Source organism: Hydra vulgaris, chromosome 05, assembly GCF_038396675.1.
Source record: "Hydra vulgaris chromosome 05, alternate assembly HydraT2T_AEP".
In the NCBI taxonomy this organism is placed as follows: domain Eukaryota; kingdom Metazoa; phylum Cnidaria; class Hydrozoa; order Anthoathecata; family Hydridae; genus Hydra; species Hydra vulgaris.
In genome coordinates, this window is record NC_088924.1 from 16,357,501 (window position 1) to 16,385,376 (window position 27,876).

The 27,876-nt window shown below is 27.2% G+C and overlaps 2 protein-coding genes across 4 annotated transcripts in view; both read left to right on the plus strand.

Moving 5' to 3' along the window:
- The window catches only part of LOC136080628 (coadhesin-like), a 102,340-nt gene extending 77,145 nt beyond the window's left edge, over positions 1-25,195 (plus strand). Inside the window, exons 7-15 of one of the 3 annotated variants that reach the window (XM_065797526.1) lie at positions 2,694-2,852; positions 5,028-5,174; positions 8,540-8,686; positions 16,634-16,756; positions 19,824-19,994; positions 21,430-21,600; positions 21,762-21,871; positions 23,737-23,801; positions 25,009-25,194. In XM_065797526.1, the coding sequence (XP_065653598.1) occupies positions 2,694-2,852; positions 5,028-5,174; positions 8,540-8,686; positions 16,634-16,756; positions 19,824-19,994; positions 21,430-21,600; positions 21,762-21,871; positions 23,737-23,801; positions 25,009-25,024 (1,109 nt within the window). In that variant the 3' untranslated portion in view covers positions 25,025-25,194. Of the gene's footprint in view, positions 1-2,693; positions 2,853-5,027; positions 5,175-8,539; positions 8,687-16,633; positions 16,757-19,823; positions 19,995-21,429; positions 21,601-21,761; positions 21,872-23,736; positions 23,802-25,008 lie in introns of all 3 variants that reach the window. The other 2 variants (XM_065797528.1, XM_065797527.1) reach the window with 2 other exon arrangements.
- Positions 25,196-27,444: 2,249 nt separating this feature from the next.
- The window catches only part of LOC136080209 (uncharacterized), a 90,321-nt gene continuing 89,889 nt past the window's right edge, over positions 27,445-27,876 (plus strand). The window contains exon 1 of the mRNA XM_065796823.1: positions 27,445-27,702. Within this exon, the coding sequence (XP_065652895.1) occupies positions 27,679-27,702 (24 nt within the window). The 5' untranslated portion in view covers positions 27,445-27,678. The remainder of the gene's footprint in view (positions 27,703-27,876) is intronic.

Sequence of the window (27,876 nt, forward strand, 5' to 3'; positions counted from 1 at the left end):
CTATAGTTTGTTGGCTTTGGGAAGAGCGGAAGGAAAAAAGTGATTCTTACGCCAACATATACGTCACTTTTAATTACTTTTAACTTTCGTCCAACATTTCCGTGTTGGACGAAAGTAAAAACCATTAATTTAATTACAAATTAATCGTTTTTTAAAAAAACCACAAAAACGCAAATTTAATTGACCGGAATGTTTTTAAAACATTCTGAATGTTTTTAACAATATAAACAATGTTTTTATTTTTATTTTTTTTAATAAAATGTTTTTATTTTTATCTTTTTTATTAAAATGTTTTTATTTTTATTTTTTTTACTGTAAATCATGCGCGGAGTGTTGCTACATCGACTATCTTATAGCCTGACTCGCAAGGGAGTGCTGCTACATCGACTGACAAATAGGCTGACTCGCAAGGGAGTGCTGCTACATCGACTGACAAATAGCCTGACTCGCAAGGGAGTGCTGCTACATCGACTGACAAATAGCCTGACCCGCAAGGGAGTGCTGCTACATCGACTGAGGGTTTGGTTGGGGCAGGCAGTCTATCATTATTAAAAAAAAAAAATTCCGGTCTTGAATTTTAATTTTTACTTTTTGTCAACAAAATATGGAAAAAACTTTCGGACAACATCTGAGGGTTCTATATATATATATATATATATATATATATATATATATATATATATATATATATATATATATATATATATATATATATATATATATATATATATATATATATATATATATATATATATATATATATATATATATATATATATATATATTATATATATATATATATATATATATATATATAGATATAGATATATATATATATATATATATAGATATATATATATATATATATATAGATATATAGATATATAGATATATATATATATATATAGATATATAGATATATAGATATATAGATATATATATGGTATATCACCCTAATATATATATATATATATAAATATATATATATATATATATATATATATATATATATATATATATATATATATATATATATATATATATATATATATATATATATATATATATAGGGTTTATTTAGTTTAAACAATTATGTGTATTTGCTTAAACATGTTAAGCAAATTACTTTTTAGCAAAGACAATATTTAATTTTGATTTAAAAAAGCGCGAAATAAATATTGATTACTTTCATGAAATACTTACTCCATATACAATCACAGCTATTTACTACAGATTTATTTATGCCAGGAAAAAGTAAGAAAAAAGTTGACACACTTTTTTTAATAGGGGAATCCAGGTTGTCTTTACTAAAAAATAAGTTTTTCAAACAAGAACAATTAAAATAGTATGAAAAGTTGTATTTAATAAAAAAAATGACTCATTTTTATTTATTATGTTTAGAATAAATAAAAATTATTAAGCAACAAAAATTGTAAGTTTTGTTGCTTACCTTGAGGTTTTCTTTTTTTTTTAATTTTTTCCGTTTCCTTTTTATATCAATTTTTTTTACAATGCTAACCAACCTTTCCAATTCAGCATTACTGTGAGGAATTTTATTTTTAATGTATCTGAAAAGATTTTGATGATATTGGTGATTAACTTTAGTTTCACTAGAGAATCAACATTTTATGGTACCTTATTTCATGAATGATTAATCCAAAAGCTTTTGTTAAATGATTCAAATTGCTACCAAAATTAGCTGAGATTGTCCTTATTATTCAATTACTAATCATTAAAATTATTAATCAATAAAAATTCAATCAAAAATCTTATCATGTACCTTAACCTCTTTTAAAGCATTATCATCAAAATCATTGCCCTAACAGGGTAATCTGCGCACCATGTTAAGCTAAATTTGTCCTTATATTTTTGCTTTGTCGTCATTAGTTAAAAATTTGAATTTGATTTATAATATAAACAAACCAATGTTTAGAGCTAAAAAAATTTTAGCTTTAAACATGGTTTTTTTTTGTAGGTTATTTAACTAATTATGTAATTTTAAGAAGGGTGTAAAATAAGAGTTGGTTGATGCCCAAAAAAACAAGTAGAGCACGATAATTAAATTCAGAACTTCTTGTTTACAAGGTGTCTACCACTACACCACTGCTGCATGTAAACTTGAAGTTAACAAATCTGTTATTTAAAATATTAGTAAATATATCTTCAACTTAAAAAAAACTGTTATTTTTTGAGCAAAGAAATGAAATTAAGAATAAATTATAATTTTTTACAGCATAATTGTAACTTTATATTATATAATCTACTGTAGCATTTTAAGGAACTATTTCATCCCTGAAAAATCTGGTTATAGTTGACTCAAAAAAGTCATTAAAAAAAATTCAAAGTTGGGAGTCCAAGGAGTCCCTATTTTTTGACCCCAGAGTCTGTAGTCCCAGAGTCCCTGAAAATTGATAGGACTTGGCATCTCTGTATTTGAGATAAGAATACTGAGATCACATTTAATGCTTGTGGTTACATGATACTTGTGACACACTATGTCATAAGTGTTTTCTTTAGAAGCTTTGTGCGTTTAATTGGTTAACCTTAATATACGATTATGCTGTTGTAAGCATATTACCTAATATTGTGATCAATATTCTTTGGCCATCAATTTTATAGATTTTGATTCATATTTAACAAAGCAATGTATATTATTTATAAAATTAAGAAAAAAATTTAAACTCTTTTGTTAGGTGTTTGGATGCAATGGAGTAATTGGTCTAAATGCATACAATCATGTGGCACTAGTATGATGAACCGATCTCGTGCTTGTAATACCAAAAATAATTTTTATAATTGTTCTGGAAATAGCACAGAAATGTTAACTTGTTTTAGCAATGAAACTTGTGTGTGTAAGAAATGTTTTTATAACAATATTGTAAATATGGTAGCAATAATAAGTAATTTTCAAGGTAGTGATAGTGTACAAGGGTGTTGAAGGGATGCTTTCTATTGTTAAAACAATATTGTTAATTATAGTGTCAATAAAAAGTCAAGAATAATTTCAAAGTTTTTAAATATATATGAAATAATAATTTATCTCACTATGACTCAAAGATTCATAATAAAGCTTTGTATAGAAGTGTAAATCCCTGAACTCTATATCTAGTTTAATTTAAATAGTATTTGTATTATTGTAATACAAAATATCTTTTAAAGCACAGATTGATCTGTCTAGATCAAATAATTGTGTTTTTTTTAAAGTATATTTTAATTTTGACATTTTAGGTGTGCCAGCAGTGGTGACATCTTTAGTGTGCCAGCAGTGGTAGTGTACAAGTAGTGATAGTGATAGTGTACTAGTAGTGGTAGTGTACTAGTAGTGGTAGTGTACTAGTAGTGGTAGTGGTTGTGTACTAGTAGTGGTAGTGGTGATGAGGGTTCTGATACCTAGCTAACTTCTTGCGTATTTTTGATTTTTATGATAAAATAAACCAAGTTTTACATTTTTTATAGTTTCATATTTTTAATAATCAATTAACTATTTAAATAACCATTAATTAGCATTAGTCATCAACTTGTTTGATGCTTAGTTTTGAAACAGTAGTTGTTTCTGATCAATAGCTTTTATTGGTTTTTCCATTTTAGGACATTTAGGCCAGTACTAAAACATTTACGTATTATTGAATGATTTAAAAATCAGTTAAAAATAGCTTAAGGTTTTTATTGGTTACCTTATTGAATACTTTTATTATTATTATTAATCATTATGTAGTTTATTCATTTTTTTATCAATATGTCGTAATGGGAAGCCTTAATTTATTTAACTTAAAATTTTATTAAATCTATTTAAAAAAAAAGTTGTTATAAATAATAAAATAATTTGAAATTTCCAAGTATTAGATTTTATATTTTGTATTATTTTTTTTATATATAATAGTTATCATAAGTTTTAAAGCGTTTTTTTTTTACACAATTCACTCCCAACAAAGTTGCAAGCAACCACTATTTAAGTTGGAACATAAAAAAAAACCAAAGAAAAAGTTAATGAAACATTTGACAGACTTTAAAAAGACTTGAACTCTATTATTTAGAAAAACATGAAGGCGTCATAGAATTCTAAAGCTTGGATGTGCATTGATGTTTAGAACATAAAAAAAACAGTAACAATAAAAGGATGAACTTAGCTGAATGCTGAGTCACAAGTTTGAGTTTTGGTTGATGGAAAAACAGATTATAGTCTCTAGAAAAAATAAAGAGATACAACTATATGTTAATAGGGTAGAGGCTTAAGTTTGCTGCTAGAGCAATTAATCTATCATTCTAAAATATTTTTCTCTCTTGCCCCTCATAGCTATGTAGTTTTCATACCCAAAAATAATGTTATCCTAGAAAATCTAGCTTATTATCCCCCCTATCAAAACAAATGTAAATCATAAAAATTTAGTCCCATGTTTTTATTTCGAAAAAGTGTTACTTTTGAATTTTTTCATTGAACCACTGTAGTCATTGCTGGTAATTCTTTTTGAGAAAGCTTTTTTAATAAAAGTATTTGAAAAGGTTTTTTTAAAACATGCATGGTGATGGAAAAATAATAATGAAATATATATGAAAAAGTATCAGAGTAAAAAAACGCAGCAATGCAGTAGCTAGGGCGTGTATCCCACACATCGTTTTATTAGTCTTTAAAAGTTTTATTTTATTAATTTAAAATAGATAAAGGTATTTAAATATTGTATAATGTAAAAAAAACTATAAAAAATGGGGAGCTTATTGTGATGACTGTTTTTTAATAATTGCAATTAGGGGGTAAAATTTCCATTCCATTAATCTAAAATTAAATTTAAATTCTTTGCTGTTTTTAATTCTGGTATTAATAATTCTGGTCTATTAAATTAAAATAATTAAATTAAGATTCTTATAAAATTTCAATTTGAGAACAAATAATGTAAATTTCTCTAAAAAGTAAAGTCAGAATTTTTAAACTACACTGAGATTACATAGTTCGCATACATAGTTACACATACATTATCACATAGTTCTATGATAAATTTTTAACTGATGAAATTATTAAATTTATTCATTAGCTTTTTGGGCACAATGGAGTAATTGGTCTGAATGCATGCCTTCGTGTGGCCAAAGTGTAATGATAAGAGGACGTGTCTGTAATGGTACAAATTGTTCTGGCAACAGTACTGAAAAAACTACTTGTTTCAGCAATATAACTTGTATAGGTGAAGAACAATTATTAAGTCTTTTTATTTGTTATATATTTTTGTTTAACTTTTTTTTTTTAAATAATTTTGTTTTGATTTTTTTTTTTTAATAATTTGTTATTTATTGCTTGATAAACTAATACGTTTGAATGAATGCTTGAGAAATAAATAATACACATTAAATCATTCATAAAAATATGTGTACATAAACATTAAAATTTCCACTGTGTATGTAAAAACTCAGCTGAAGATTTGACATAAAAGGCTTCTATTGATTTCTGAGTTTGTAAAAAATTAAATTAGTTTTGATTTTACCAATATACTTTACTTATTATAGTTTTAATTTTTTCTTATATGCACATGCACACACACATATACACAAATAAGTGTATATGTAATATATAATAAATAAGTGTATATAATAATATACACACGCACACACACATATACTTAAATAAGCGTGTATATATACACAGCTAGTGCAAAAATTTTGCAAACATCTAAACTAATTTTATAAAACCTGTTGATACTTATAGTTTTTGTCAACTATAGCATAGATTTTTAGGTTATCATACATCTGGCAGCTGTACACTTGTTTTTTAAAGACAGTGCTTGATGAGAATTGATGGGAGAGACTATCTACAATGTAATTTAATAGGGTTCAGGGCTGCTCTCGTGGCAAACAGGGTAAGAAGCACTATACTTTGCTCCTAAAAATGAAACAAATAAATCTAAATGTAGTATAAATTGTTAAGAACAAAAACTTCTGGACCGTGAAAACTTTTGAAATTTAACAATCAACTTTCTTTATGCAAGATGGCGCATGTTGTCATACATTGAAACAATCAGTTTCATAGTTTTGGACTAAAAGTATTAATGTGTTAGAGTAGCTTAGCAATAGCCTAGATCTCAATCCAATAGAAAAAGTTTGGAGGGAAATGAAAGTGCTGCACTTCAATTCCAGAACTGATTATCAAAATAATAGTGCTTGGATATCTTTAAAATATTTGTAAAGATTCTCTGAAAGCATGCTGAGTTGTATAACAAATAGCAACAAAAAAGAAGAAATTAAGAACAAATTTAAATGACTAAATGTTAAACAAATCATAAAAAAAAATTTGTTACCTCTTTAATCTTGACTTTTTTTAAAAAAGCAAAAAATAAGTTAGATGTACTTAATAGACTTCAATTTTTTTTTTTTTTTATTGCAAAATGTGTTTGTTTATACTTTTTTAATGTTGTATACTGCTTTTACTTACAACAAGTGATGCGTAAATTATCAGACAAAATAAAAACGTAAATAACTGATTTATAAATTAAAAAAAGCTATTATATTTTTTTTAAATAAAGTATTTATTTTTTAAATCACAAAACACCATCATTAGCAATTGATCTCAATTTTGCTTTTAGGCCAATTGATCTCAATTTTGCTCTTTCATTAGCAACTGTAGAAAATTTAAATCAATTTCTTGTAGTTTTAATTTAATTTGATCAACCAAAACTTGCTCTGTTAAAGCTTGCCAATCTCCCTTGTAAACCTTCTGTCCCCAAAAGTTTTCAATTGGTTTTGTTTGAGGTATATTTCATTTTCTGTAACTTTTGTGTTATTGCAAGGTTCTATCCTTGGTTCTGTATTGTTTCTTATCTACATTAATGATCTTCCTAACTCAACTTTATATTTATTTCTTGACAAAAAATCTCAGTTTTTGATTGCTTTGGACAAGCAGCTGACAATGAATCTGATTTCTCTTCTGTAACTACTTGGATTTTGTAGTGGCTTGTTAGTTTTAACTCTAACAAAACTATTTTGTTCTAACAACTATTACAATATTGTTGACATTCCTATATTGATGAATGGCTGAGTCCTCTACTTTACATCCTCTTGGATTACACAGGTCAACAAAAAAAAAATTTTTTTCTGGTGCCGAGCAAACAATTTGTTTTTTGTATAGCATTTCTCATTTTTATTTTAAATATGCAACTCTTTTTTTACCATCAGGTCAAGTTGTAAAGATATTTAGGTTCAAACCTTAAGTATTTAGGGTAAAGTCCCTAATATTGTCGAAAAAAAAGTTATTCAAAAGTATGTCAACCTGGGTCTCAAAAGAAGCGTATTTTCATAGAGATTTTTAAAATGTTATTCATTTGTAATAAAAATAAGTACTTTTGATGAATAACATTCTGTTGACTTTTTTTTAAGAGTCTTTAGCATTTTTTCACATAATTTTTTTGTCAATAAACTTTAAGGAAAAATATTTATGTTTTCTAAAATCTCTATGAAAATACGCTTCTTTTGAGACCCAGGTTGACATACTTTTGAATAACTTTTTTTTCGACAATATTAGGGACTTTACCCTAAATACTTAAGGTTTGAACCTAAATATCTTTACAACTTGACCTGATGGTAAAAGAAGAGTTACATATTTGAAATCAAAATGAAAAATGCTATACAAAAAACAAATTGTTTGCTCGGCACCAGAAAAATTTTTTTTTTTTGTTGACCTGTGTTATCATTCACTACTGATTTCACTACTGAAGACTACATATTTATCATTCAGCAAAGTTCTTTCCTTCTACAGTACCTGTCACCTCGTGCTCTAAAAGCATTTCATCTTGATCTTTCCTCACACATCAATGCTTTGGAACTCTCTTCTATATTTATGTTTTCCAGACTCATACAACCTATAATATTTCTAGTCTTCTGTCCAACTATTCTGTTTTCTTGCTTTTTAACAATATTCTTTATTTTCTAGTAACTCCCAACTTAATTGTGGTGGCTTGTTGAAACCATTTAGCTGCTAACAGCCTTGTTGTGAATTAATTAAAAAAAAAAGGTATTATCATTAGGCTACATTGACTAATAGGCTAATATTTTAATAGGCTAATATTTTAAGTGGAACATTTTTGGATATTTATAAGTGGGAGCTACTCTTTAGGAATTTTTTCTTCCAACCCATAAATTTAATTTCATTCTTGAACTCCCTGTTGTTTAAACATAATTTTGTTTTACTAAATTTAGTTTGAGCTTTTTATTTATTTTTTGATTTTTATTTTAATTCTTATTTTTGTTTTGTCAGAATAACAATTCTTTAATGTTTGGTAAGGTATATAACAATAATGATTCTTTAATATTTGGTAAGATATATAACAATAATAATTCTTTAATGTTTGGTAAGGTATATAACAATAATAATTCTTTAATGTTTGGTAAGGTATATAACAATAATAATTCTTTAGTGTTTGGTTAGGTATATAGCAATAGAAATGACAATTTAATAAAAAATAATTTTAATTTTTATAAAATTTACACTAAGATTACACTTTAGATTACATGATCCTTTAATAAATTTTTAACTGATGAAATTATTAAATTTATTCATTAGCTTTTTGGACACAATGGGGTAAATGGTCTGAATGCATGCCATCGTGTGGCAAAAGTGTTATGATAAGAGAGCGTGTCTGTAATGGTACAAATTGTTCTGGCAACAGTACAGAAAAAATTACTTGTTTTAGCAACATAACTTGTATGGGTAAAGAAAAATTATTATATCTTTTCATTTAATATATTTTTTTTTGTTCACTTTTATTTTTTTTTACTTATTGGCTGAATAATAGTATTAATATTAGGTTTAATTGACGAATGTTGTAAGTGGAAACATTAACTTTAAAATAAACAGGGTTGTTTGACTATGATCAGTTTATTTAGATTTTTTTAATAGTAATTAAAAATATTTAAAATTTAAAATTTGAATGTTAATCCATTTTTAGACATACTAATAACTTTGGCTTCTATTTCTAAATTTATTTCTCACATAAGTTCTTCAACAGCTTGTTACCTTGATAACATTCCTGTCACAGTGTTCAATACTTATTTAACTGTCTACTTCAAAGTGACATCTGTCTGCTTCAAAGTGACATCTTTGGTTCCATTTTAAAAAATTCTGAAGATTGCTGTGACCCTTTGTAGCGTATTATCACCCAATCAGTTGTTTTTTTTTAACTTTTTACTAAGTCTTTGTGTCTTTAGTTGGCTAACTTCTAATATCATTTCTTGAGCTAAACAACTTTGTCTCTTACAATCAAAATGGATTTTGATCCTCTTAATCTACTGTTGTTTGGAACCTATACTAACAGAAAGGCATTAATACAGGTAGACTGAGTTTGTGCGTTTGAGTATCTATATTTGTCTATTTTTTGATTTTAAAATTTGTTAATATCATCAATTTTAATACTTAATGTGAATATTTAAATTTTATTTTATTTATAATATAAAGTAATTCATTTAATTATATACTATTAAGTTATATTTGTTAAAAATTGCTAACAATCTATATAAATAATCTCTCTCTCTCACACACTCTCTCTCTCTCTCTCTCTCTCTCTCTCTCTCTCTCTCTCTCTCTCTCTCTCTCTCTCTCTCTATATATATATATATATATATATATATATATATATATATATATATATATATATATATATATATATATATATAAAATATATATATATATATATATATATATATATATATATATATATATATACACATATATATACATATATATATATATATATATATATATATATATATATATATATATATACATATATATACATATATATATATATATATATATATATATATATTTTTTTTTTTTTTTTTTTTTTTTTGTTATTTCACCTCCCCAAGGCCCAGAAGGCCACTTCAGATGAGGAAGCTACTTAATTGTGGTTATAACCCTCTCTCAACTCTATAACTCCGAAATAAATATATATATATATATATATATATATATATATATATATATATATATATATATATATATATATATATATATATATATATATATGTATATATATATATATATATATATATAAATTATTTTAGTGCATTTTAAAAATAGAGTGCTTAATGTTCTTTAAGGACAGAGCAACAATAAATTAGTAAAAACATTTATCTAATTTTATCTTCGACAACTTGTTTCACCATCAGAAGGTTCTTCTTCCTGATGAATCTACTGATCGTGAAACAAGTTGTTGAAGATAAAATTAGATTAGTATTTTTACTAATTAGGAACTTTAATTAGTCTTAATTGCATATATAAAAAAAAAAATTGAGCTTTTTTGTTAACTGAGTTAGGATTGGATAAAAAAAATTAACTTACAATGAATATAAAATTTATAAGATATAACAAGTTTGTATATAAATTAGTTTCATGTTTTAAATGTTGCAAATCAAATTTCTTCATACTAATGTGTTATTCTCCAGATTTTTCTAATAGTATACAAAAAAAAGCTTTTTTTTTTGTTTATGAAACCTTTAAAACTAAATTTTGTTTGCATGCTAAACATTCTTTTTTATGATCTTTATTATGATTGCTATATGTTTCATTTTTTATTGTGTTTAGTCATTTTATTTTCAATTCTGTATATTTACTTTTAGAAATATGAAAGTTCTTAGTAAATTCATGAATATAGTTTGTGATTTTAATAGTTTAAAATAATAATTTTAGTTAAAAGGTTGTTAATTACTTGTTTGTTCTATTTTACCTACATTTGTCCCACTTTACACCTTAATCCACGATTTGTAGATTTGGGGTCCTAATATCAATGAAATACCCTATGAAAATCCTTTTAGTTGGTAATAGTGCATGTCTATAGGAGTCCATATTGAGGTGTTTGGAAATCCCTCATAAACATCCAAATTGAAATTTGTATCTCTAAGTATTTATAAACTAAATGATCTAAATTCGGACTTTGTCAGTGCTAATTTCATACAGTAAACATGCTCTATGAAAAAAATTAATAAAATAAGAAATGTTGCCAATCAAATATTTAAGTTTTTTTATTTTTATAACTTTTTTCAAAATTTGATTTATTACATTGATTCAAGAGCATTTTTGAAAGCTCTAACCATGTGTTCGTATCCAGAGTTTTTTCAGGAAGAGGCAGTTGTACAAAACAAAGAAAATTGTAAACAAGGTTTTTGTGAATATATTTGTTAAATTTGAAGATGCCAACGTTTGCAAAGACCCATGAAGAATGCAGAAAATTTTTTTGTGTCATTTGCATGAAAAAAAGTGACCAAGAGCTGACCAAAAACTACAAATCAAAAATCCTTCAACAAATCCAGAAAGATCTCGATTTCAATGATGAGAGAATGCCTTTGGCAACTTGTATCTCATGCCAATTTAAGATTTGAAAGCTTTGTGATGGGAAAACAACCTTTGTGCCAAAACTTTACCAATTTGAAGCAATTTTAATCAAACCTGCAACTTGTTTTTCTAATGTTTTTGAGTGTTTATTCTGTCAAATTGCCAAGCTCAAGTGAAAAGAAAAGCATCCATTTAGCAAATTCTAAGTCTCAGAGCCCAAACTTTCACAGCAGGCTTCTCAAAGTGCTGAAAAACGTTGCACAAAGTGCTTGTCAATTATTGGACATGGGCTTCCTCACAACTGCACTTTAGGAACTCGCCATGAAAATCTGAGGAAAATTGCAGCTGCAGATCCCGTAGGAGCAGAGCAAGTTGCATCAGCAGTTTTGGCTTCTAAAAGTGCCTCTTCAAATGGAACCATCAGGCTTAGTTAACCAAGTGGAAAGATGTTTTCAATGAGAAGAGGTATGCTGTGCTGATTTGATATTATTAATTTAATTTAAAAAAATGTTTGAACTTGTTAATCAAATATTTTAATAGGGCTAAATAGGGAGAGGCAAAGTTAAAGTAAATTAAAAATGGGGGCCACTACAGTCGAGGAGGCTACTCATTTTTTTGTGTTTTTTTTTTTTTTTTTTTTTTAGTTGTTATTCGTGGTGCAACCCTCTCTCAACTCTTTAACTCCGAAACACGAACCTTGCCGAGCAAGGCCGCTGTGCAGAGAAACTAAGTTGAGTGCGGTACTTCTAGGGACGTGGTGGGAGTCGAACTCCGAACCTCTCGCTTATAAAGCGAGCGCTCTTACCACTACACCACTACCGCATTTAATTTACTTAATTGGTTTTAACTTAATTTACTTAATTGATTCTAATTTAATTTACTTGAAAATATTCTTATTATATTTTGTTCTAAATTAAATTCTCAAATCTTTATCGAGTTTAATTACTTGATTGATTTTGAAATTTCTATTTTTTTTGTTTCGGTCCATTATCACCTCAACAACTCTTTAAAGAACCTCTTACAACGGAAAATATGATTCAAATACAGCAGAATACTGGACTATCCAACAATGGAATGCGAAAACTTAGTTCAGCCCTGAATCAAATTAGTCCTGTAAGATTGGTGGAGCCGAGTTTCCTTCTAAAGTTTGCTCAAGCTGGCCAAAAGCTTCATGATCAGTTTATTGTCAGCAGCATAACTCTAGCAGAAAATAAGGAATCATGCCAGGTGGTTCATTGCCAAAGTCTTAGCAGTCTCAGTGAAGCCTTTAAATCAGCTCGAACATTAACAGAATCTGCCATTTTGAAGTTCGGAATTGATGGAGGAGGCTCCTTTCTGAAAGTAAGCTTCACTCGCATTGTTTTGGAGGAGGCTGAAACGCCACCAAACAGCCCAGTTCAGAAAACTATCAAACTGATGTCTCAACCCATAACAAAAGCAATAAGTGTAAAGCAACAAATCCTGATAGCACTTGCACAAAACACTTCAGAGAGCTACCATAATGTGAAGGCTATTTTGAATCTCATTCAAGTTCAAGAAGAATGTCAGAAAGATTCTCTTATCATTTTTTGCGATCTCAAGCTGGTAAACATTTTATGTGGAATATAGTCTCACAGCAGCAAGCATCCATGTTGTTGGTGTTATGCCTCATCACCAAATCTTCAAAACTGTGGCCACCTGAGAACTTTTGGTGAGATCAGAAGACAACATTCCAAATTCATCAGAGCAGGAGGAGAAAATCAAAGGACTTCAAAAATGTTGTTCACTTGCCAATACTTGATTTTCCAGATGACAAGCTTGTCCTTGTGGCTATCTTAACCATGGAGCTTCACTTGCTACTTGGTGTAGTAAATCACTTGATCAAAACTCTTTGTGATCTTTGGACCAAAGCCAAGGAATGACCCTCATCACTTCGCATTCCCATCCAGCCTTTCCATGGTGGTTATTTCAATGGGAATGACTGCATGAAGCTCTTGAGAGGTGTGAGCAAACTCCAACTGCTTTCAGAAAAAGAAAATTTTGCTCAAGCTCATAGCTTCATTCAAACACTTACGCTATTCAAGGATGTTGTGACTTCTTGCTTTGACCAGAATTTGGACCCTGTCTACGAATCAAAGATTGCTCAATTCCAACAGGGCTATATTAAACCATTACTTATTTTTTTTTGTAATAAATCTTGCCTTTAATACTTATCTTGCATTCATTACTAAGATTTTATCGTCAATCTCCTTGCAATAGAAATTCTCTTTCACAATTATCTTTCCCAATTCCTTGCTCCATCCTAATTTGGTTGGTCTATAATTAATGCAATACACATTTGCAAAATGTGAGTACATTTTGGAAGGAAAATTCAATGCTGAAATATGAATTCTATAATTCTTGCACACTTTAGCAATGAATGACTAAAAATTATATACACAACTTTTTTTAGACCACAATTTGAATTTTAGATTTTTAAACCGCAATTTAAATTTTAGGCCACTATTTTTATATGTTTATGTATCTCAAGAACAAAATAATTATTTTTGAAAGAGTTTAGCAGCTTGATACTAGATTATTATTGTCAATAAAAAAGCTTTAATGTCACATATGTTGTTAATAATTTATGATGAGTTGTTATGCGAAAATATCAAATAAATTTCTCAATCTCTTACTCAGATAGTTAACTCAGTGACTTGTTTTTCAGACAACCATAGTCACTTACTTTCACTCCTTAGTTTGCATATTGTCTCTAACCCTAGCTCTTGTTCAGTTTCTCCTTGTTCATCATTCTGACCATGCAATGATCTCCATAAATCTTTTATCTCATACTTTTTTTTGAACTCATCTTATCATTGCACTACTTACTACTACCCTAAAGCTGACTAGGGTTCGTTTCAGGATTTTATTTATGATGGTTTATGGGCAAATGTCTTTTCTCTTTTCACTGATAATTGAATTCATACCTTTTTGGATACTGGATCCAGGAAAGTATGGATCCAGGATCAAGGAAAAAAATGTAATTTCTCTTTGGGGTCGTCCATAAAGTACGTACGCTTTTTTTCAGTACCCCCTCCCCCTACCACACACACATTTTGCAATGCGCTTTTTTTCAGTAACCTCCACCTCCCTAAAAGTACCTACGCTTTTAATCTATTTATCTAACATTTTATGATATTTTTTATAATTCAGGGTCTTCTTTCTTTTATAATTGGCCCACTGCCCTCCCATCTCATATACACCATTTGCAGACCCTCTTTTCCCCTCCGAGTGTACGTACTTTATGAATGATCCCTTTTGATAAAGGCTTCCATATCTGCTTGAATCCTGGATACAGGCTGGTACAGAAGATTTTATTTATTCTTTTTGGTTTAAAGTCAAGCCTCATCTTTTTCAAAAGTATGACTTTTTGAGAACAAACACCTTTTTATTATTGCAAGAAGTCAATTTTAAAAGGTGCTGTCTGATACTAAGCTCCATTATTCCTAGTTTATTAAATCTTGTATCTTATCTCAAAAGTTAGGCTCTAAAGACTTAAGGGAAATCTTCAACTGTTTTGATAACTAGGAAAGACTTAAAAGTGAATTGAAAATAATTTGGAAAAAAATGAAAACTGTAAAAATAATAATATAACTTTGCATATTGATACAAAAAATGTTTCAGCTGAAAAAAGACTATATTTCTGTAGTAAATGAATGCCTAGCAGTTGTTGTTATGAGTCCATACTGAAATTTTAATAGAAATGGAAAGCAACATGGTGAGCTACTAGGCATTGTTAAAGGTCAATCAGGTAGAAGATCAAGCGTTGATATGTTTTAAATAAGTTTGGAATAAAAGTTGTATAATTTGCACTGACACAACAGCATGTAACACTGGTTGTTTTATGGGTTACTTCAGTATTTTAGAGAAACTTTTAGATTGACCTCTGTTAAAACTATTTTGTAGAAAACGTTCTCAAGAATCCATTTACTCAAGATTTAATGCTGCTTGGCAAATTCATTATGAAAATATAGGTCAGTTGTCAAAGTTTCTGTGATGTGAAGTTATTGGAACTCCTTTAAAAGATATGTTTTAAAAAAGATTAAACTTTTGCAAAAAAGCTTTAAACTTTGATATGCTCCCCAAAATTGATTATAAACATCTGTGTCAATATGTCATTGATTTTCTGGAAGGAAGTGATGCATTTCCTGGATTTATAATACACAAACCAGCTGCTGAACTTTTTTCATTGAAGTCAAATTGTTTGTGCACTGATTTGATCATACTTTTTATAATCAGGATCAGATGATTCTGATTGTAAAAATGTGCAAAAGTTTATAAAAATATGAGTTGACATTAGTCGTTGTAGTAAAAAGGTTGGCATTAGTCGGTGTAGTAAAAAGGTTGGCATTAGTCGTTGTAATAAAAAAGGTTGCCATTTGTCGTTGTAGTAATAGCGGCAATAAACAATTTAACAATTAAGGAAAAAAAATTTCAAACCATTTTACTAGTTTTGAAGAAGTACCAAACTAATGTGCGGCCATAGCGCAATGGTTAGAGCGCTTGCTTTAGAAGCAGGAAATCCAGGTTCGAAACAAACTCTGGACATATATTCGCATCACGGTAAGGAAGGAGGTGTGAACTTCCACGTTAAATGCACTTCTGCGGTGCTCTGTGACAAGATCGTTAGGTCTTCTTGGGGCACCTAAATAACAAATTTAAAAAAAAAAATTCTATTTTCTAAATGTTACTGATCCAAAGTAATACTTAATAAATTTATAATACATTTTAGGAATCAACTTTCTAACAAAGTTTGTTTAAAAGTTGATTCCTAAAAAAAGCTATTCCTAAAAACAGATCTACCTACTTAGACACACTATTAAATCTAACAATAATATTATCTAATAAATATTGACAAACATCAATATTTGCGAGAGAAAAAATGCTTTGCATTAGAAATTATTGTTTTCTCTTTTTTAAAAGTTTTTTACAATTGTCAGGATTAATCATTTGCAGTTTCAATTAATTGAAAATTTTTAATTTTTAAAAAAGCCTTCAAAAAAGTTATAAAAAGTTTACTCTTTTTTACTCTAATACAATAAAAATTAACTTTTTTAACACAAAGAAGTTGTACATTTTTGTTCAAACAATATATTCTCTTTGAGTTCAATTTTTGTTTAGAATGGTTTTATGCACACTTTTAAACATTTTTTGAAAACCTGAAAAGCACTCTAATGCATTTTTACAAATAAAATATTACTGCCAATAGCAAATCATTTACCCTAATTTCAGGAATAGCTAATAAATTAAATTTTTTATTAATTTTTTAATTGTTACTTTTATAAAATTGATGACTCTATTGTTTAGAAGAATGGTCAATGTGGAGTGATTGTTCCACAACATGTGGAGAAGGCAATAAAACTAGTTACGAATTAAAAGCAAATAATGCAAAAACAAGAGTGGAATATTGCAGTTTAGTTAATTGTCCTGGTAATATATATATATATATATATATATATATATATATATATATATATATATATATATATATATATATATATATATATATATATATATATATATAGTTTTTATTTTTAAATTTTATCATTTTTATAAATATATGAAAATGACAAAATTTAAAAACAATTTTTTTAAGTTTTGTCATTTTTATTTATAGTTAATTATATGTAGTATTTTTATAAATATGTTACTATGAAAATACATTTTCTTTGTTGAACCATAACATGGAGGAGAGCTAAACTTTCTGTGAATAGAGAATGTGTAAAAAATAGTTTTTTTTGATAAAGTTGTCACAAAACTCTTTTGTTTGGAAAATTTTCTTCTTTTTTGAACTGAAATTTAAAAACATTTGTTTTAAAGTCTTTTTTTTTTTATCATTTTTACATATCTTTCACTTAAAGGGAAAACAAAATGAAAGTACATCAGTGTTCAGATGTAAATGTGCAAAAAGAAAATGGTTTATTTAGTGTTTTTTATACTAATACATTTTTCCAAACTTGATAATTCTTTTTTAAATGCACACAATTTATCTGTGCATTATAGTGCATAAAAACATTTTTGTCTTTGAAAATCTCAGAGCTTTTAAAATGTATGTTTTGTTATAAAGACTCAAATACAGGGTGACACAAAAGAAATAGAGATTTGAATAATCTATGATTTTCTAGCTTAATGTTACTAAATTTTATATATATATATATATATATATATATATATATATATATATATATATATATATATATATATCTGTGTGTGTGTGTTTGTGTGTGTATAAAACATAGAAATTAAAATAAACAGATGCACTAGTGAGTAACAAAAAAGTATCATCGAATTTTATTCTGAAAATCATTGATCCATTGTAATAGCTCAATGTACTTATTACAGAATTTTTAATATAAGAACTGGACCATCATATTCAGCAATCAAATGATTATTAGCATGTTTTTGAAAACAAGACTCAGTCAATGATTTTCCTTAAACTAGAAAGTGAAAAACTACTCTGAATGAAGAAAATGTGCAAAACACACAGGAGAGTATCCGGTTCAAACCGCAACCGAAATGAACCGAAACTTTTTAAAAGATTTTTTTTAAGTTTTAATATAGAGTGGGATCATGACAGTTTCCTAATTGTAATCGTTTGTTAGTAAATCAATTTTTAATTATAACAATTGTAAAAATTTTAATTGAAATCACGTTACATAATAGTTTTAAGTTACTATTCTCAAATCATTCTTAAAATGAGTTAACATTTAAGTAAAACAACCTAAACCAATAGTTTCATGAAAAGTTTCTCAGTGCTAAATTTTACAATAAAAAACAATCGATAAAAAACTGGTTTATGGAATCATTTTAACGTGACAGTTAGTGATTTCAAATACAGAACTTGCAATTTGAAAATATCTCGTGGATCGCACAATCCAAAACTTCAATCACTTAGCGGACTTTCATCACATTTAAGAAGTGGTTTACTCTAAAAAATCTCTTAACTGAAAAAGCAATACAACTACCGGCAGTCCTATAAATCTCAAAAATTGATTCAAACATCAAAGAAGGTCTGAAGTTTCTTGTGCGACCGTGGCGCAGTGGTTAGAGCGCTTGCCTTTTTAGCAGGAGATCCAGGCTCAAAACGAGCTTCGGATATATTTTTGCGTCGCGGTAATGAAGGAGGCGTGAACTTCCTGGTTAAATGCACTTCCGCGGTGCTCTGTGACAAGACCTATAGGTCTTCTTGGGGCACCAAAATAACAAAAGAAAAAAAAGTTTCATAGATTTATATTAGAAAACAACATTAAAAGCAAAGTTTGGTTTGGCAAAAGTAGCAAAAAGATTCCTTAGACCTCCACCAACATCTGCCGAAGTTAAAAGGTTGCTTTTAACTGCTGGAGAAGTTCTTTCAAATGAAAGGAACAGACTTTTGCCAGAAAACATGAAAAAATATGTATTTCGCAAAGAAAATACTTCAATTATTGCCTTTAATTATTGAAATGTCTTGACATATTAGAGTTTTTATCAAACTATGTTACATGGTGATTGGCTAGATATATGTAAAATAGTTTTTTTTTGCTTTAATTCGGTGATCATAAAAGGTTCAGGGATTTTAAACATTCATTTTCAAATTTCGGCCATAATTTCGGTTTCGGTTTCAGCCAAAATTTCGGTTTCGGCTACAGCTTCACTGAACCGAAATTTTGGTACTTTCCGTTTCGGCTCAAATTTCGGTTTCGGTCGATCACTAACCTTAACTGCCCATAGAGAAGACCACGCTTCAACTTGATTTAAATATTCTTAAAAACTTAAGTCAAATATTCTTAAATAGTTTCAAGAAATAACACCAAAAATTTAAGACAAAGTTGTAGAAGAAATTTTAAAAAACCATGGCCATGCAAAAGCTCAAAAAAAAAAAACACTAAAGACCTAATACTTTACAATGGTTTAGATTTTTTTACTTATACTCTAATTAAAATTAAACTAAAAAATTAAATATCTTTATATGAAAAAAATTAAAAATTACTTTAGGTCACTTCTCTTCCTTTGTGCCACCTTGTATTTAAGAAAAATGGTGTTGGTAATCTAAGATAATAACAACACGATTTCTTTTTTTCTTTATATATGCTTACTGTTTAAATTTAATATGAATACTTTACTTTAAGCTATTTAATCTTTTTTTAAACAATCTTTGTATTGATTTGGTTATCCGTTTAAGTGAATGAGCACATTGAATGTGTTTTGATTAGCTTACATAACAAGTAGCTTGATACCTAAGACTCATTCATGTTCTGTTTCTTTTTAAGCTTAAAAAATTAGTTCAATAGTTGTATAAAATGTACAAAGTTTAGAAAACATTTTTATACATTATACCTTTTAGTACTTCAAATAAAAATAAAAAAGATAAACCTGAAATCAAATCATATTTCATTTCTGATGGATATCTTATATTTAACTAACTTATATTTGAGTTTGTATGGTGAATATTACATTTATGATTTAGTAAACTACATTAGTTTGGTAATTCAATTTAAAAAAAACAACTAAATTTTAGTGGATGGAATGTGGAGTCTTTGGTCAAACTCCTGGTGTTCAACAACTTGTGGTGGTGGAAAGATAGTATACAGTAGAGTTTGTGACAATCCAATTCCTGCATATCATGGTGATGATTGCATGGGTATCAGCAATTATACTGAAGATTGTGAAGATAGTACAATTTGTCCAGGTGTCAATTTTTATTATTTGTAATTATATGGTTAGCCTTAAAAAGCTTTCTCTAAACCAAATGTTAACTCAGTTGTTCCTTACTTTCCCTTATGTACTTAAGTTTCTTTTGAACCAAATATACACTCTCTTTTAACTTTAAGTAAAGTTGAGCTGCTTCTTTTTAGGTTATTTATTACAGTTGTAATTGGTATTTATTGTGTTCACCATTATATTATAAATAGTATTAATTGTATATTGAAAAATTGCCATCGAAGATATAGTGTTCCTTATTTGTTTTTGTTTATTATTTATTATTTGAATTAAGTCAGGTCCCTTTTTGTTGAAAACAGGCAATGCCTATCTTCAAAGAAGGTTTATAAGCTGAACCAGGTAATAAATAGAAGAAAGTCGGAAGTGGTATAGCTGATCATCTGCAAATTAAGTTGAATCATGAAGTGAGACACCAGATCGTTTGAACTAGCGTCTCACTGCATATTTCAACTCAAAATAGCTGGCTATGATTACAGAAACAAAAAAAGGATTTTCTCAGTATCAAAAAATAGTGTGTAGTTTTAGTTGAGTTTCACTAGGATTCTATAAATGTGCTGAGCAGTGTGCTCCAGGGCTCTGTAATTGGGCCACTGTTTTATGTTTTATTTTTGTTAATGATATGCTGGAAATTAATAGAAATCTTTGTAAATTATTTGCCAATGATGATCAACTGGCAGCCAAAACTAAAAACATTTTTAACTTGTTCATGTCCAGACAGACATTGATTCATTGAGAGAATAGTTTAAACTTTGGTGTATAGATTTCAACATTTGCAAATGTTAAGTCTTAAAATTTAACTCCAGATCGCTGGATTTCTATGGCTCTCTATACATAGTTATGACAGTTTGCAATCATATTCAATCAGAAAATGTTTTTGGATTGTCAAGTGTCAAGTTTTCTTGACAATGAAACTTAGTGTAAATCATATTAAGAAATGGTGGCCGTAGAGTTGTAATTTGATTAGCATTAACATCATGAAGTGATATTTTTAAAATACAGATGATTCTGTTTATTTAACGTGTAATATATACTGCTTTAAAAAGGATAAAGATTTTTGGTTTAAAAAAATCTGTTTTGTTTTCAATTTTCACTGGGCTAACTGCTTTTTTAGAGCGCTGGTCCATCTTTTTCAATAATTTAATTTGTTGGTTGGAAGATAAAAGAAAAGGTTTTGAAAATAACAATGTAACATGTAGTAACTGAGTTCAGTAACGCAACACCTACAAAACATATTTTTATTTCTAATTATTTAGTTATTATAACCAAGGCAAATCAATATTAAATAAATATCAAATTTATATGAATTAAAGTTCATCACATGTTAAATTGGAAAGCCACAACAATCTTGTATATATACACACACTTGTATTAAATTTGTTCTATTTTTTTACTGACTTTTACAGTAAATGGTGGTTGGTCAAGTTGGTCTTTTTGGTCACTTTGCAATCAACCATGTGAAGGTGGTTTAATGTCCAGATTTCGCAACTGTTCTAATCCCACCTCACAATATGGTGGTCTTAATTGCAATGGAAACAGTATGGAAACTGTTAATTGTTCGTGGAAATTTTGTAAAAGTAAAACAAGTTCTTTCTATTTTTGTTAACTTTAAATCATATTTTAATTATGATCAATTTTATTCTTTGTTATTAAATTAAAAAATATTTGTTTTTTTTTATTGTTTTGGTTCTTTATATACATATTTTTTTTTTATTGATTATTTTTGTTTTCATTGTAGAAGTAGACCTCAATTTAGAAGTTTATTTTGTGGATGAAGAATATAACGATGGGTATGTCCGTTTAACAAGTGATCCTACTTTCGAGCTTAAAGAAAGATTTATAAAAGCAGTAATAGTCTAAATATATTTTATTTATTGTATATAATAATATACCAACGACATAGACATTTTATCCCAACTAAGGATAAGTTTGATAAGTGCATTTATATACTTTGATTGAAATCAAATGTATATTTGAATAAAAAAAGGAATGGATTTTATTATTTTACAATTTAGTTATAAAAACTACTAAAATTATAAAAGTTTCTGCACCAAGTCTCTTTCAACCAATTTTTTTATTTGACAGGTTTGCTGAAAGACCTTTTGTTTGTGGTGTACGTTACTAGAATCTGATCCATAAAATTAAATTTCTAATGACTCCTTGACTTGTAATGAGAATTTAAATTTTCAATGTATTTTCACTTATGCTATTGGTTCAAATTAATCTTCTGGTGCCGGCAAAAAATATTGAGAAATTGTTTAAAATTTCAAGAAACCATCAACAAGTTTTAAAGTCCTTTTTTTTTTAATTTTCAACTGCTGCGTATAAAACTGTGAATATCACACTGACTTTTTTGTTTAAAAAAATTTGATTATTCTTTTAAATAAAAAAAATGTTTTGTGCCAATCAGATTGCAATTCAAACATTAATTAAAGAAATGTTTTTCTAGTGTGTCCATAGAATGACTACTGATTATAAGCCTGCAGTTGGGCTTGTATTTTTTAAGTAAAAGGCAAGGACCTGTTACTTAAAAAATCAATCCTCAGATGGAGAATTTGTAAGATTCTATCTCCTAAAATATCGTGTATCCATTTTCTGTTTAAATCTAGATTGAAAATGTGTTTCATTAAGTATATGATGCTTATAGCTTCTCTTTATCTCTCCCAGCGTCAGTATAAGACAATGTAACAATTATTGTATTACAGAAAGATGCGATAGCCCAATTTATACTTGCCGTTCAATACCCTTTAGTATTTTTATGTTTTCATTTGGCACCAGTTTTTTGTTTTTAAAAGCATATCAATGAAATAAAGCTTTATTATTGAATGTCTGTTTAATAATTCTAAATGTAGTACACAAAACCAAGACAAAGTATTGTTCTTCTGGTAATAAAAAAAACTATACTAATCTAAGTACTTACAAACTAAAGAAAAAAACTTAATTGCTACGTAGGATGAGTAGGTTGTATGAACTTATTTTGATTTTTTTTTTAATTTGTTTTAATTCAATAACGTGTTGAAGTTAGGTCCAAAACAAAATAAAATTTGATGGAAAACCTTTTTTTTTTTATATGCAATAAAAATTGCAATGATCTAAAAAGCTTAGAAACAGAATAAAGTTTCTTTGTTTGTGGAAACTCAAGTAAATATCTACACTAAAATCTTTTTTTGTTTTTGTTTTTTGTTTTGTTTTGTGCTGTATATTTGTATTCTAATTATTATTATTAAATATTTATTTACAAAGAATTCGAAAAGAATTCTACAAAGAAATCTATAAAGAATTCTATAAAAATTCTTCAAAGAGTTCTATAAAAAGTTCTACAAAGAATTTTATAAGTAGTTCTACAAAGAATTCTGCATTGAATTCTACAAAGTAAAAAAGAGTTATACAAAGTAATCCGTGAAGCAGAGAAAGTCACTTATGAATACCCGTGAAGCAGAGAAAGTCAATCCAAGTCTTGAAAGAATGAAAGAGTTGAAAAAGAATGAAAAAGTTTGTCATGTTTTTTTTTTTGAAGTTTTCGCGTTTGTGATGTACTCCAATCGGCTGCCACGTGTTATTAATTTCAAAACAGTTATTTATTTCAATACAGTTGAAAAAAAGAAGGACTTGTATTTTTAATCTAGTTCTAGCAAAAATTTAATTACTTTTTACTTAAGATCTCTAACATTTACGAAAGTTCTAAAATGTTTATTAATTATTTTTAATTTTAGATCTCCAAACTTTACCAAAATTCTAAAGTGGTTGCTAATTTTAGCGTTGAGTTGCATTCTATAAGGTAAATGGATTTTTAAATTTGTAAAATGTAAACATACTTTTAGAGGAAAAATATGGATTGCTTAAATGCTTAAAATCTCCACAGGCACTCTAGTATTACGTAATATATTTTAATGATGATGCTTTGCTTTGTTAATCTAAAGGTTTTAATTTATGCAGACAAAAAGTTAAGTCTGAACCATTTTTAACTAGTTTAAAATATATGAAATTTGTAATGAATTAAGTGTTTTGAAATCAAATTTTCATTACTTCATTTAAACTTTCAGTGTACCAACTGTGAGTGACTATCCTAGAATTAGTTTGATCAAAAATTAAATTAAGCTAGTCATCTTAACAGAAATGAACACAAATAAGAATCACAAGCGCATGCCAAATCTTTTTGTCGATTGTTTTTACCAAAAAGTAATTAAAAATATATAAAAATTTAAATTTCAAAAGATTGAAAATCACGGTTCGGACAATTCATATGTTATTAAGGTAATTTTTTTATTTTAAGTTTGAAACTTTTTGTTACTACGTTTTTGAGTTTTGATATGGTTTGAAAATAACAAAAGTATCTATGTATTAATATTAATACATTGATACTTTATTTTTATTAATACACCTTATTAATATTATATTTTTCGAACCATATCAAAACTCAAAAACGCAGTAACAAAAAGTTTCTCAAAACTTTAAATAAAATAATCACCTAAATTTTCACTTTATTTTTTTAAATAACTATAAATTCTAAATTATAACTTAAATTAAAGTTATGCTTGATAATTTTAAAGATATATTTTTTAAAATGTTATCAATATTATTAATTTATTAACTTTATTTATGAGTATTTTTACTAATAGGCGGTCATATAAATCACAAAATAATACATCTTTTAAAGCTTCTTCGTTATAAATGTTGCTCTTTTTAAGGGTTTAAATGATTAATTAAAATTAGTAGATAAAAAAAAATGCAATTTTTTTTTAGTAATGTTCTAACATATTAGATAATGTTTGCTGGGTCCGCTACAAAATAAGTTGGTTTAGTTTGGTACAACAACATGTCATTAGTCTAGTATTTAGATTTTTTATAGTTTTGATGTGGAGTTTTTAGATTTCTTGGTCTTTCGTTTTTTCTCTTCACCGTTAAATTTTTTATATATTTTTATATATATCTTGGTGCGTTTTGCTATATTAAATAAAATTGTAATTGATAAATTTTTTTTTTAGAAATGACGTTCCTTAGCCTTTCTTACTATCATTAGCTTTCTATAAATTTCTGTTAAACTATTTGTGATCAGCTTTTGAGGATTCGCAGAAAATGATGGATAATTATACTTGTAAAACAACAAAAATTTTATTTATATTACTTTATAATTGATAAAGTTATAAAAAGTAATTTATTAGTAATATATTAGATTATGTAAATTAATAAAATTAAAAAGATTATTAATATATATTAGATTTTGTAATTTTTTAATTTAGTTTTATAGATGAACTATGGTTAAATTATGCAAATATTTAATATTAGTTCTTTTTAATATGAAGCCAAACATTTTTGCTCACAACCAGATACCTCAATATTAACCGATACCGCAATATTTTGTCTATTGTTTAATATATCTTACGTGTGCGTAAATATGGCCTGCGGCTTCCCTATAATTATTGAGGTTAACAATTCAATATTGCTGAGTTTCAAGGGGTTTGTATTACTTTGACCAAATTAAGATACAAAAGTTTATTTTGTCAACAAAAAAATGATTTGCTCAATATATACATTTCATAACAGTTAATCAGATAAAAAAAAAATTAACAGTTGCAGTTACTTGTTAATGGCAAATATGCGTGCAACAATATTTAGTGGTCTTTGTCTACTATCTAAAAATATCATTTAATGAGTCTTTCTAACTTATTAAAGTTATTTAAATTCATCTTGTTAACCCACTCAAAAATGTGTTCAACAACATCGCGGTTTCTTGCTAACATTAGCGACGAACATTTTATTTCTTCCATTGAGAGTAAGTGACAGCAAATATTATTAACCAAAATCCGCGACATCAATCACCCTTTATTCCCAACCAATAAAGTTTATTTGTCAAAAAATGTTTTACTCTCCATGGTAGATGGAAGTACGCAATACCTTGACTGACGTTTTTAACAAAAACTTTCATATGTGGTGCGAGTGCTAAAATGATGATGTAGTAAAATATGTAGCTGTTTAAAAAGAAATTTATAGTTTTCTACTTTACATGCTTTAGTTACATGGGTTAGTTTATGGAATGCATGTTACATATTAGCTACAGTTAAGATATAAAAAGTGATACGTTAAAAGTGATGAAGATAAATTTACTGTCCAACAAAGCATTATGTCTCAGAAAAGTGAAAAATGGCAAAAAAATCCTAAATTAAAATTATTAGTTATCTTTATAAAAACTTTTTTTTCACACTCTCAGACATATATATTAGTGGCATTAGGGTACTGGGTAACTGACATTAGGGTACTGCGTACTATAATTTTATAGAACTAAGGGTTTAAGTACAAAAATATGTTTTTCTAAAACTATTGATATTTGGGGAACCTTTTATATCTAATAAAAATATGCATAAAATCTTGCAAAAAAAAATAAATCTTTATTTGCGTATAAGACTATAAGTGAAAACAATCAGCTTTTGCTTTTAAAATTAACTATAAAAAGAATTTTAGACCTGATACCACAGTGTTTCAAACTTTATTTTGCTTTATACACTAATTAATTTCAATATAAAAACCAAGCCGCAATAAAATGCACTCTTTTGTTGAATTCGCGTTTGAAATTTCGACTAATTATTGAGAAAATAAGAAAAATTTAAGACAACGTTCAGGCAGGAAAAACTGAAAATTATTCAAGTATTATTATTCTTTTTATATTTGAATATAAATTCATTACACTATATTCAATCTTTTCTAAGATAGGCTCAATCATCAAACTCCGATATCCAATGAGTTTTTCATGTTAGCGAACGTAAAAAAAATTTAAACCTTTTCACTACTAACTCTGTTTATTGTATTTACTCCTACTCTGGTTATGGCCCAAAAGAAAGCTATTACTTGAACCAACAAAAAAAGGAACTTTTGTTCATAAGTCATGAATTAAAACATTTGCTTTTTAAATATTTTGACAAATGCATGTCCCAAATAGATGGCCGATTTAAAAATATGCGTTTACTATCAACAATATGCAGTTATACAAAAAAAAAAAAAACATTCAACTTCTTTGACATTCATAAATTTTAAAAAAGTTGCTGCTGACTGTTGCATTGTATATAATAAACTGTATTGATCATAATGAACTGTATTCAATATAATGAACTGGATTCAACATAATGAACAGGATTCAACATAATGAACTGGATTCAGTATAATGAACTGGATTCAATATAATGAACTGGATTCAAGGCAAATGTATCATAAATCAGTTTTCAAAATATCAAAAATTTTCAAATTTTTGATCTTCGAAAATGCAAAAACTAAAAACAGTCGTTAACTTACTAGTTCTAACTATTTTATTCTATATTTTTGATTAGTTGCCAATTGGTTCGTTGCTATTTTGATGATTTTGATTGGTTGGATAAAAATTAAAAATTAAAATCTTAAATCAAAAAAACTCTTCCAAAAAAGTATAAATTAAAACAAAATGAGAGTGGTAACTTATATATATGTATCGAAAAAAAAAATAGAACAAAAGTGCAAAAGTGAACTCAAGTACATTTATAATTCAAGAGGTGCTGTATAGCGTTGCATTTTTAACTTGTACATATACAAAATTAACCACAAAACTTTTATAAAAGTAAGAAAGTGTTCAACTTTTCGTTCAACGAGCATATCTGTTATTAAAAATATTGTAATAAAAAAAAGATACCATGTATTTGCTCAACACTTTTATAGTAAGTATATCTTTATTGTTAGAACAAACAAATGTTCAACATCCAAAATAATTAACTATTTTTTAAAATTTTTTAGATTTAGAGTAACTTGCCCTAGACAAAAACAATCAGTTTAAATAATTTGTTTTAATAACTATTTTATTACTTAAAAAATAGTTTTAGGGTAAATTAGGG